This window comes from Ovis aries, chromosome 4 (assembly GCF_016772045.2).
Source record: "Ovis aries strain OAR_USU_Benz2616 breed Rambouillet chromosome 4, ARS-UI_Ramb_v3.0, whole genome shotgun sequence".
Taxonomy (NCBI): Eukaryota; Metazoa; Chordata; class Mammalia; order Artiodactyla; family Bovidae; genus Ovis; species Ovis aries.
Window position 1 is genome coordinate 89,431,794 of NC_056057.1, and position 12,642 is coordinate 89,444,435.

Here is a 12,642-nt window from a genome sequence, read left to right on the forward strand (position 1 = left end):
AGTTCACAGATTTCTAAGACCATTAAGACAATCAGACTGGACAATACTTTCTATCTCACAGGGATAAGGATCAAATGAGATAATACACTAAAACTGAATAGTTTATTTACCTGCTGTTAATATAAAAGCATTTTCAATTTTACTCTGGCCTTAATTCCTGTCCCAAATCTAAGACACTATTCATATTTTAAAATTTTCTAGTCCAGATTCCCCAGACAACTTCTTAAAATAACAAGGTCTTCCTTTTGTCTTTAGTAAACTTGTTTTTCCTACTAATGAAAAATTAATATTTTATGCAAAGGCTATTTCAAACTTACGTTCTAGTGCATTATAAAGAAGTTCAAAATCTTCTTTTGTTTGAGGATTATGCCTCCGGTAATAATCCAGTTTCATCCACTCTTTTTTTTCTCTTATCTTCCTGTGTTCTTCCTCTGCTTCCCATTGCAATCTGAACATTTTCTGTCTTCTTAAATCCTCTACCACAACTTTAGCATGCCATCGTCTGTAGTAAGTCTGTATCATGATTATCTATAGTTAAATTAAATAAAATAAAATATGGTCAACCTTATTAGACAAGGAAAAGAAACAATGATTATTTCTATTGCAATTCAACAAGTACTAAAAAATACTGAGTGTCCAGCTTTAGCTCTATGCCATAAATTCTCACATACATTCTAACAGAAATACAACAGCTATCTGACTTTGAAATCTAGTAGCAAGTATACCTTCATCAGTTCAGTTCAGTTGCTCAGTCGTGTCCGACTCTTTGCGACCCCATGAATAGCAGCACGCCAGGCCTCCCTGTCCATCACCATCTCCTGGAGTTCACTCAGACTCACGTCCATCGAGTCCGTGATGCCATCCAGCCATCTCATCCTCTGTCGTCCCCTTCTCCTCCTGCCCCCTAATCCCTCCCAGCATCAGAGTCTTTTCCAGTGAGTCAACTCTTCGCATGAGGTGCCCAAAGTACTGGAGCTTCAGCTTTAGCATCATTCCTTCCAAAGAAATCCCAGGGTTGATCTCCTTCAGAAAGGACTGGTTGGATCTCCTTGCAGTCCAAGGGACTCTCAAGAGTCTTCTCCAACACCACAGTTCAAAAGCATCAATTCTTTGGCCCTCAGCCTTCTTCACAGTCCAACTCTCACATCCATACATGACCATAGGAAAAACCATAGCCTTGACTACATGGACCTTAGTCGGCAAAGTAATGTCTCTGCTTTTTAATATACTATCTAGGTTGGTCATAACTTTTCTTCCAAGGAGTAAGCGTCTTTTAATTTCATGGCTGCAGTCACCATCTGCAGTGATTTTGGAGCCCAAAAAAATAAAGTCTGACACTGTTTCCCATCTATTTCCCATGAAGTGATGGGACCGGATGCCATGATCTTCGTTTTCTGAATGTTGAGTTTTAAGCCAACTTTTTCGCTCTCCTCTTTCACTTTCATCAAGAGCTTTTTAGTTCCTCTTCACTTTCTGCCATAAGGGTGGTGTCATCTGCATATCTGAGGTTATTGATATTTCTCCCAGCAATCTTGATTCCAGCTTGTGTTTCTTCCAGTCCATTGTTTCTCATGATGTACTCTGCATAGAAGTTAAATAAGCAGGGTGACAATATACAGCCTTGACGTACTCCTTTTCCTATTTGGAACCAGTCTGTTGTTCCATGTCCAGTTCTAACTGTTGCTTCCTGACCTGCATATACGTTTCTCAAGAGGCAGGTCAGGTGGTCTGTATTCCCATCTCTTTCAGAAATTTCCAGTTTATATACCTTCATAGGAGACAGTTAGGATGATGTTAAGAGCACAGACTCCGGAATAAAAATTAGTTTAAATCTTCCCTCTTCCTACTACTCACTAGTTAGTTAATTTTTGGTAAGTTACCTGCCATCTCGGATTTAGTACCCTCATCTGCAAAAGAGTGATAATAACAGTATTGTGCACATAAGTGCTTAGCTCAAGCCTGGTACACCACAGGTCCTCAATAAATACCACTCTTGTTATGAATATTAATTTATCTCTAGTTTTTCTTGTCATTAGCTTAGGCTCATATCTTTTAAAAATGGTGCAGTCCTAAAGGAAATCAATTCTGAATCTTCACTGGAAGGACTGATGCTGAAGCTGACACTCCAATACTTTGGCCACCTGATGCAAAGAACTGACTCATTGGAAAAAACCCTGATGCTGGGAAAGATTGAAGGCAGGAGGAGAAGGGGATGACAGAGGACAAGATCATTGGATGGCATCACCAACTCAATGGACATGAGTTTGAGCAAGCTCTGGAAGATGGTGAAGGACAGGAAGACCTGGTGTGCCACAGTCCATGGGGTCACAGAGTCAGACATGACTGAGCAACTGAACAACAAGCACATAGCAGGGCTTCCTAGGTGGCTCTAGTGGTAAAGAAACCACCTGTCAGTACAGGAGACATGGGAGACATACATTCAATCCCTGGGTCAGGAAGATCCCCTGGGGAGGGCATGACAACCCACTCCAGTATTCTTGCCTGCAGAATCCCATAGACAGAGGAGCCTGGCGAGCTACAGTCCATGCGGTTGCAAAGAGTCAGACACAACCGAAGTGACTTAGCACGCAGCCACACAGCACATAAGTTACACTTGGTGGAAACACCAAAGCAAACATGTATTTACTAAATTGTGAGAAAAATATATATGTCTGGAGATACAGTATAGTACTAGAGTCTAAAAAAGCTTGTGACGTAAGTGAGAGAGTTTTTGTTTTTTACTTACTAAGTTTGCCAACTAAGGTCCATCTAGTCAAGGCTATGGTTTTTCCTGTGGTCATGTATGGATGTGAGAGTTGGACTGTGAAAAAAGCTGAGCACCGAAGAATTGATGCTTTTGAACTGTGGTGTTGGAGAAGACTCTTGAGAGTCCCTTGGACTGCAAGGAGATCCAACCAGTCCATTCTGAAGGAGATCAGCCCTGGGATTTCTTTTGGAAGGAATGATGCTAAAGCTGCAGCTCCAGTACTTTGGGCACCTCATGCGAAGAGTTGACTCATTGGAAAAGACTCTGATGCTGGGAGGGATTGGGGGCAGGAGGAAAAGGGGACGACAGAGGATGAGATGGCTGGATGGCATCACCGACTCGATGGACGTGAGTCTGAGTGAACTCCGGGAGATGGTGATGGACAGGGAGGCCTGGCATGCTGAGATTCATGAGGTCACAAAGAGTCGGACAGCAACTGAACTGAACTGAAACTCATTTTAAAAAAGGTAAAATATAGAGAGGTTAGATAAAGATTGAGAGTAGAGAATAGGCTGACACATCCTTTCCCCTCATCCTAATCCCTAATAATTACATAAAAATTACAGGAGCAGAAATAAGTAAAGACACTGGATCATACTGAAGGAGTCCTCCAACAGAACAGAAACTGTGAAAAAAATCCCTTTAAGAAAGGAGACAAGTGGAGTAAATTGAAGAAGGAATTAGTGTTACGGCTCTTTCAGAATTTTTCTAGCAGGATTTCCACTCTGTACTGGAAAATCCGCCATGGAGAGAAAACACTGAAGGAATCTACAGCCTAATTATGTACCGGAGAGGCTAGCTAGAAAACACAGAAGTGTATCTAAGATGTTTCAGTCCCAGAATTGATGGATCCTGTGAGGAGAAGGAGCCTTAGGGTAACTAAAAAGATGACTGCTTGATAAATGCAAAAGAGACAGGCTCCTCTAAAGCAACTCAGACAGAGATTACCAGAGGTATCTGCCTCTAAGTTAGGTAAGAGTGGGCTTTCCTGGTGCTTCGGATGGTAAAGACTCTACCTTCAATGAAGGAGACGTGAGTTCAGTCCCTGAGTCTGGAAGATCGCCTGGTGAAGGGAATGGCTACCCACTCCAGTATTCTTGAGAATCCCATGGACAGAGGAGCCTGGTGGGCTACAGTCCATGGGGTTGCAAGAGTTGAACACGACCAAGTGACTAGCACACACAAGAGTGGTTAGGGTCCCAGAAGGCTGGTGACAGCCAGGATGAATACAAGCCTCCTCTCCAGAAAACCAGATGCCATCCAGAATTAAGCCTTGCCCATCCCCTAAAGCCACTGGGGTTAGTTAGGCTACAGTAAAGAAATATGTTATAACACACTGGACATCAGGAATTTCAAATACTCTGGAGTACACCTCCAAGAATAGACAAAGATTTGAGAGGAAACAACAATATAAAAGGTTCTTCATTTAATGTAGAAGAAATTACATTTGTGTGGAAGAGAATCACTAAAACGAAGGTTCTCAAAGTATGATGATCAGAGTACCAGCAGCAGCAGCAACTAGAAAATTGTTAGAAACGAAAATTCTCAGGCCTTACCCCAGAGTTACTTAATGGAAACTCTGGGGTAGGCATGGATTCTGTATATTCACACATTTTCCAGATGTTCTGATGCCTGCCAAAGGCTTAGAACCATTCTTAAAGAGAAAAATGAAACAAAAAACAAGACCAAACTAGACAGTTAACATTTTCAGAGGGAAAGAAAAAGCCACTAAATCAACACAAAGGAAGCAACAAAAGACTGTGACCAAAGTTTACTTTTTGAAATTTAAAAAAAAAAAAAATCAGTATAGTGGGTTTAGCTTGGGGGCTATTAAACTTATTGAACTCATTAAAAATACTAAGACCCAGTTGTTTAAACAACAGTTTTTCCCTTCTCATGTGATAATCTAGGGATTAGGCCTGGATTGGCAATCAGTTTAGGGCCAGTAAGAAGCTCTGTGTTAATATTACAGGTGGCTTCCTCCTTGCATATCTTAGGGGTTGGTCAATTTATCATCATCTTCTAGCCTGTCGAAAGGGAAAAAAGACAAAAGAACTGCAACCCAATCACTTCAAGAGCAGTATCCAGAGTGGGCACATGTCATTTCCACTCCCATTTCTTTCCCCAGGCTTCACCAACATAGAAAAGAGGTTGTAAAATGTAGTTTTCAACATTATAGCCTCTTCTGTGCTGTGCTGTGCTCAGTCGCGCCCAATTCTTTGTGACCCCATGGACTACAGCCTGCCAGGCTCCTCTGTCCATGGCAGTCTCCAGGAAAGAATACTGGAGTGGGTTGCCATTTCCTCCTCCAGAGGATCTTCCCAACCCAGCAACTGAATCCGCGTATCTTGTGTCTCCGACACTGGCAGGTGGATTCTTTATCACTAGCGTCACATGGGAAGCCTGTTCTAGTTTCAAGCCCAGCTAAAGATTTACTACAATGAGAAGAATAAGTATCAGCCAATAATTATTAATAGAAGTTTATTCTGCTAATCTGCAGAATATGTGGAGTCTAAGAGGGAAGCCTTTTGATGAAAGTGAAAGAGGAGAGTGAAAAAGTTGGCTTAAAGCTCAACATTCAGCAAACTAAGATCATGGCATCTGGTCCATCACTTCATAGGAAATAGATGGGGAAACGGTGGAAACAGTGTCAGACTTTATTTTGGGGGCTCCAAAATCACTGCAGATGGTGATTGCAGCCATGAAATTAAAAGACACTTACTCCTTGGAAGGAAAGTTATGACCAACCTAGATAGCATATTGAAAAGCAGAGACATTACTTTGCCAACAAAGGTCTGTCTAGTCAAGGCTATGGTTTTTCCTGTGGTCATGTATGGATGTGAGAGTTGGACTTTGAAGAAAGCTAAGCGCCGAAGAATTGATGCTTTTGACTCTGGTATTGGAGAAGACTCTTGAGAGTCCCTTGGACTGCAAGGAGATCCAACCAGTCCATCCTAAAGGAGATCAGCCCTGAGTGTTCTTTGGAAGGAATGATGCTAAAGCTGAAACTCCAGTACTGTGGCCACCTCATGCGAAGAGTTGACTCATTGGAAAAGACCCTGATGCTGGGAGGGATTGGGGGCAGGAGGAAAAGGGGACGACAGAGGATGAGATGGCTGGATGGCATCATTGGCTCAATGGACGTGAGTTTGAATGAACTCCAGGAGTTGGTGATGGACAGGGAGGCCTGGTGTGCTGCAATTCATGGGGTCTCAAAGAGTCAGACACAACTGAGCGACTGAACTGAACTAAACTAAAGAGGGAATCAGTAAGCAAGAAACTTAGGCAAGAAAATCTTTTAGAACACAGGGTGAAAGGTTGTAAAAATTAGAAAGAATGGAGGAAAATCGAGAAACATGGAAGATAAATGCAGACACACCAAAATATGTTTTATACAGGTTTCAGACAGAACGAGGAAAGTTGGATTAGAGAAATAGTTCAAAATATAATGGAAGAACATTTCACCAAACTAAAGATAGACTCAGGAAGAAAGGAACCATCACCACATCTAAAGCACATCACAATAAGATTAGTTCGTGCTCATTCAGTCATATCCATCCAACTCTTTGCAACCCCATGGACGGTAGCCCGCCAAGCTCCTCTGTCCGTGGGATTCTTCAGGCAAGAATACTTGAATGGGTTGCCATTTCCTTTTCCGGGGGTTCTTCCTAACCCAGGAATCAAACCTGTGTCTCCTGCATCATAGGCAAATACTTTACCCATTGAGCCATTGGGGAGGCCTACAGATTAAAATCCTAAAAGCTTCCACAAAGAGGAAACAAAGAACTGAGAATCCCATTTACATCAGATACACTATCTTTGTACCTGTTTTAATAAAAAACTGCTACAAAAGTATAAAAGAAAATAATTCTGAAAATAAGTTTGAATCTAACCTACGATACCCACTCAAACTAAAACCCAAAATGAGGTTGATTCAATAGGACTTACATGGTTCACCTCAAATGCATAATAATCTCTGAAACAATTACTAGAAAATATGCACTAAGAAGAACAATAAATTGAAGATGAAAATTTAAAGAAGTGAACAAAAACTTTCAAAAAAGGTTTTAGGCTATAACCTTTATTATTTGAAAAAATCATATATAATATCAATGTAATTATATAAGAATAATCTGAAGTCATAATTATATTGTAAATTACAATGATATATATACAATTGTAATTCCAATATCAAATCCTCACTGAATGGAAGAGTGAAGGAGAAGGATAAAGAAATGAAAAAAAGCCAGCTAGGGTCCTTGACTTATTCATGGAAAAAAATATACAGCCTGATTAAATATGCATCTGGTATAAAAAAATTGGGGCTTCCCTGGTGGCTCAGATGGTAAAGAATCTGCCTGTAATACAGGAGACCTGGGTTTGATCCTGTGTTGGGAAGATGCCCTGGAGAAGGGAATGGCTACCCACTCCAGTATTCTTGCCTGGAAAATTTCATGGACAGAGGACCCAGGCAGGCTATGTAGTCCATGGGGTCGCAAAGAGTTGGACACGACTGATCAACCGACACTTTCACTTTTCACAAAAATTTTAGGTGCATTAAAAACTTTATGAGTAGCCACTAAAAAATAGAAACAAAGTACCTACTTCTAAACTATGAAAGAACAAAAAAATGAAAAGTTTAGTCAAATCAAAAAAGTAAACTAAGTCACTAAGTCAAATCAAAAAAGGTAATAAACAAACAAGAATAAATAAATAAAAAGCAAAATGATATGAATGGAAAGAATGACTAGAAAAATATCAGTAGTCAAACACACTATAATCTTATTCACAACAAGAAAGATTTAAACTAAATACTAAGCATTGAGCTTAGTATTAGAAGTTCAAGAATAAAATAAACATAACAAAATATAGAAAGGAATCAATCAAGATAGAAGAATTTATTAAATGGAAATTTACTCCTTATTTTAACCAATCCCTCTGTCTACAGCTCACATTTCACTTCTGTCTTCCACAGAACCTCCAATTCACTTTCAAGATTCTATGGGGCAAACTAATTTGGTTTTTGATGCCATCCCCCTTGGCAGGCATTTAGATTTTCACTTTCTCTGCTCAAGTAAGTCAAGTTAACACTTCTCCATCTGCTTTGTAGAACTTTAAAAAATCGACTGACATTTACTGTTCTCTCTTATCATATATTCTTTGTTCCTGTATGTTTATAATTTTCTTATTCCTTTAATATCACTTTATTGGAGTCTGAAAAGTATTGTAGTGAAAACCTGTAGAGAAAACCTAACAGCTTTTCTCTCCTATTTCCATATAAACTTCAATCTTGCTCAGGAGCAACAACATAAATCTTTAAAAATGTAATTATCACATACTCCCAACATGGACAATCACATGACCCAGTTCAGGCCAATGAGCTATAACCTGAATCACTGGCTTTCAGGGGAAATTGCTGAATGGCCTCCATGAGACATGCTCCATGACTTTTTCCTTCTTGCAGATGCAGACATTATGCTGAAGGTTGATAAACCATTTTATCATCACAATAGTACCAAGCTCACGATAATAAGGTGTGTGTGTGTGTGTGTGTGTGTGTGTGTGTGTGTGTGTGTGTGTGTGCGTGCACGTGCGCATGCATTCCATTGTGTCTGACTCTGTGACCCCATGGACTGGGGCCACCAAGCTCCTCTGTCCATGGAATCTTCCAGGCAAGAATACTTGAACAGGTTGCCATTTCCTACTCCAGAGGACCTTCCCAACCCAGGGATCAAACCCATGTCTCTTGCATCTCCTACACTGGCAGGCAGATTTTTTACCACTGTGCTGCCTGGGAAGCAATAATAAGATTAATGGATTGGAAGGTAATAAGAGTTCAGGTTCCTAATGACATCACAGAGCCACCAGCCACAAAAAATAATAATTAGTTTGGACTGAGAAAATAAGAATCTATCGAGCTCAAATACAAGGCATAAATAAAGTCAGCTACAAAGTTAATAGGAAATAATATTTCTCCCAAGGACACTCTGCAGCTATAAAATGTCATAACAAACCCCTTATTTGAGTCATGATTTTCTTACCCTGAGAAACTTTGTTTCCTAAAATCATAATCTATCACAAACTTTGCTGTCTGAAATTAGATCACTAAGAATGAAACATCCCACTCTTGCCTGGAGGATCTACATTATTTTGACAGAGAGAAGCAGCCTCGATTCTCAACCAACGTGCTGAACTTCAGAGAAGAAACAACATTCCATATCTCCCTCCTAACTTTGTTATGAAAGGAACAGGACTCTGGTCCATGTCTCAGTCCAGACCTGACGTTGATCCATCTACACACAACCTGTTTTATACCAAAACAGTATATCAAAATACTGTATCACTTAAATTTCACCAAAATGTCACTCCTCCCCAAATCTCTGTAATAGCTCCATCTTCTCCTTTTGTGAAAATTAGTTTCGACTGAAAAAATAAAAATTATTTAGGTTGAAATAACTTCAGGCGTTGATAAAGTCAGCTATAAAGTTAGTCCTGTGGTCCCCCTGGCGAGCAGTCTCCCTCAGTACCATGAGTCAACAGACACAGTAAAGCCTCATCTCTCAAGGTTATGGGCTAATTGCGTTAGAACAGCAGTTTAGATCCAGGTTTCTTGTCACACAAAAAACAAAATCACTACTTTCAATTCTTTTTACTGAAGCAAAATGATGCTAGGAGGTAACACAGATAAATGTATCTGCTTCATATGTCATGTTTAACTGAAATTCCAAATGTTTAATAGGGTAAAGATGTCAATTTTAAAAAATACAGATACACAAATTTGTGTGTATACAAATACACACAAACTTTAAAACAAAGTTATATTTATGACTATTGGGTGATACAGCCTTCTATAACAATATATAAAATGCAAAAACCATAAAAGGGAATATTATTAATAATAAATTTTACAATAAAGACATCATAAAGTAAGTATGATTGATAGGTTGAGAGAAAACATAAAAATATATGTAATATCTATAAGGAGACAAAAAATTTTAAATGTTACGTGCTACTGTGAAGGGTACTCCAGTACCCTTGCCTGGAAAAATCCCAGGGACGGAGGAGTGTGGTAGACTACAGTCCATGGGGTCGAAAAAAGTGAGACACAACTAAGCAACTTCACTTCACTTCACTATGAAGTCAGCATGGAATGGGCTCTTATAAATGGTTTCTGGGCATATATTTTTGTACAATATTTCTGAAAAACACTGGAAATATCTTAAGACTTCAAAAAAAGTCATTTTTCTCCTAGTAATTCAACTTCTAACATCTCTAAGTATTTTTTAAATGCACATTACAATTTATGGAGCATTAAAACATGTCTACATGTCCTACAAAAGTAATTAAATTACACTGTTTATATTGTGGCATAATATAATGCCATTAAATTATTTATAATAAAAGGTAGAGAAATGTTTATGATATAATGCTATGTGTACAAGAAACTTCTATAAAATTCTGTGCATAATTATCTCCCAATGGAAAGTAAGAAAAAGAAAAATCTGACTGAGAAATTTTCTACTTTTTTTTTCTTTAATGTCATTTGCAGGGCTTCCCAGGTGGCGCAAGTGGTAAAGAACCCACCTGCCATCACAGGAGACATGAGATGCAGGTTTGACCCCTGGGTCAGGAATATTCTTGCCTGGAGAATCCCATGGATAAAGGAGCCTGGCAGGCTACAGTTCATAGGGCTGCAAAGAGTCGGACACAACTTAGCATTCCAAATGCAATGCTATTTGGAAAAACAGAAGGGAAATACCATACTGACTATGTTCAGGGTTAGAGTTAGGGTTAAACAAAAATTAAATAAATTTTTGTTTAAAATATATTGTCAGGGAATATCAATAAAGACACAGAAATTTAAAAAAAAAAACAAGTAGAAATTTGGGGTTTGACAGTAAAAAACTGAAATGAAAATACAAAAAAACAGGCTCAACAGCAGATTTTAACTGGCAAAAGAATGAACTTGAAGATAAATCATTAGAAACTATCCACTCTGAAGAAAAGGGGAAAATGATAAAGTAAAAGAGACTCAGAGACCTTTAGGATACCATCAACTAAACCAGTGTACTTAAATATAGAGAAAAGTCTTCAAACTGAAAGAAAATGATATGAGATGTTAATTTTAACTCAAGTGAGATGTAGGTGATTGCTATTTGCTTTTCTTATTTTTAATAAGCATGTTTAAACAAATATATACATTTAAACTTAAAAAATAAAAGTCAACTGCATAGAAACAATAATTATAAAAGGAATTATAAGACTTAAAACATACAAAGAATAAACATGTTCGTATGATGATAGCAGAGCTAGCACAAAGAAGGGATAAACAAAGTTCTGTTGAAGCAAAGTTTCAATTTTTATTGAATTTCAGTTAGTATTAATATGAAGTATGTTGCTATAAAATGAGATATATATTCAAAGGCCTAAATTATACTTGGAGCAACCGCTTAGCAAATAATTTTTTTTTAATTCTTACACAACAAAGCAGTAATAAAAAAACTTCATTAAAATTGGGCCAAGTATCTGAATATACATTTCTCCTAAAAGTATATATGCAAGTTGTTTATAAATACATGAAAAATATTCTGTATCATTAGCCACAGGGTATGCAAATCAAAACCACAATGAGATACCACTTCACACTCACTAGGATGGGAATAATCCAAAAGTGTTGATAAGGATATGGAGAAATTAGAATCCTTACACACTGATGGTGTGATATAAATATGGTAAAACTGCCTTGGAAAACAGCCTGGCAGTTCCTCAAAAAGTTACAGGGAATTACCATTTGATCTAGCAGATACATTCCTAGGCATATACTCAAGAGAATGAAAATACATATCTGTATAAAAATTTTTATGTGAATGATTATAGCAGTTTTATTCCTAATAGCCAACAGGTGGGAAAAAAATCAAATGTCCATCAACTGAAAAATGGATAAACAAAATGTGGTGTATATATATTGACCTACCTACAGTAAGTATATACAATTGGGTATATACAATGTACGTGTGTTAGTCACTAGTCATGTCTGAATCTTTGCGACCCCATGGACTGTAGCTCACAAGGCTCCTCTATCCATGTCAAGAATATGGGAGTGGATTGCCATTTCCTTCTCCAGGGGATCTTCCTGACCCAGGATCGAACCTGGGTCTCCTGTATTGCAGGCAGATTCTTTACTATCTGAGCTCCTCATGTCGCAACACAGAGACTATACATTGTATGATTCCACGCATATGAAATATCCAGAATGGCCAAATCAACAGAGGCAGAGAGTATATGAGTGGTTGTCTAACGCAGAAAGGACTGGGAGACAGGGTCTGGCTACTGTTAGATGCGGTCTTTCTTTCTGGGATGATGATGTTGTTTCATCAGTAAGTTGTGTCTGACTCTTTTGCAATCCCATGGACTATAGCCCACCAGTCTCCTCTGTCCGTGGGATTCTCCAGGCAAGAATACTGGAGTGGGTTGCCATTTCCTTCTCCTGGGGATGTTCCCAACCCATGGATCAAAGTCGTGTCTCCTGCATTGGCAGGTGGATTCTTTACAAATGACTCACCAGGGAAGCTCTCTAGAATGATGAGAATATTCTAAAATTGATGTGGTAATGGTTGCATAACTCTAGTTACATAGTAAAAAAAATTTTTAATTACTGAATTGTACACTTTTTTTAAAAAGTACACACTGTATGGAAAATAAAAGTTTTAATTAAAAAAAAAGAATTAAGATGGTACTAGAAAACACTTATTTAACATAAAAGGAGGCACTAAATGAACAGGGGAACCAGAGAGCCACACAGCATATAGAAAACAAATAGCAAAATGGCTGATATACTCGTCTTATCAATAGTCACATTATAAATATAAATTTAT

General features: G+C 38.5%; 1 protein-coding gene and 1 non-coding gene across 4 annotated transcripts in view; one reads left to right on the forward strand and one right to left on the reverse strand.

The window, feature by feature from the left end:
• The window catches only part of IQUB (IQ motif and ubiquitin domain containing), an 81,181-nt gene that overhangs the window by 53,812 nt on the left and 14,727 nt on the right, over nt 1–12,642 (reverse strand). For all 3 annotated transcript variants that reach the window (XM_042248759.1, XM_042248760.1, XM_012177058.4), the window contains exon 7: nt 318–528. In XM_042248759.1, the coding sequence (XP_042104693.1) occupies nt 318–528 (211 nt within the window). The remainder of the gene's footprint in view (nt 1–317; nt 529–12,642) is intronic.
• LOC114114640 (U7 small nuclear RNA) lies at nt 3,449–3,511 on the forward strand. The gene has a single exon (XR_003589260.1). It is a non-coding gene; the product is annotated as a U7 small nuclear RNA (small nuclear RNA).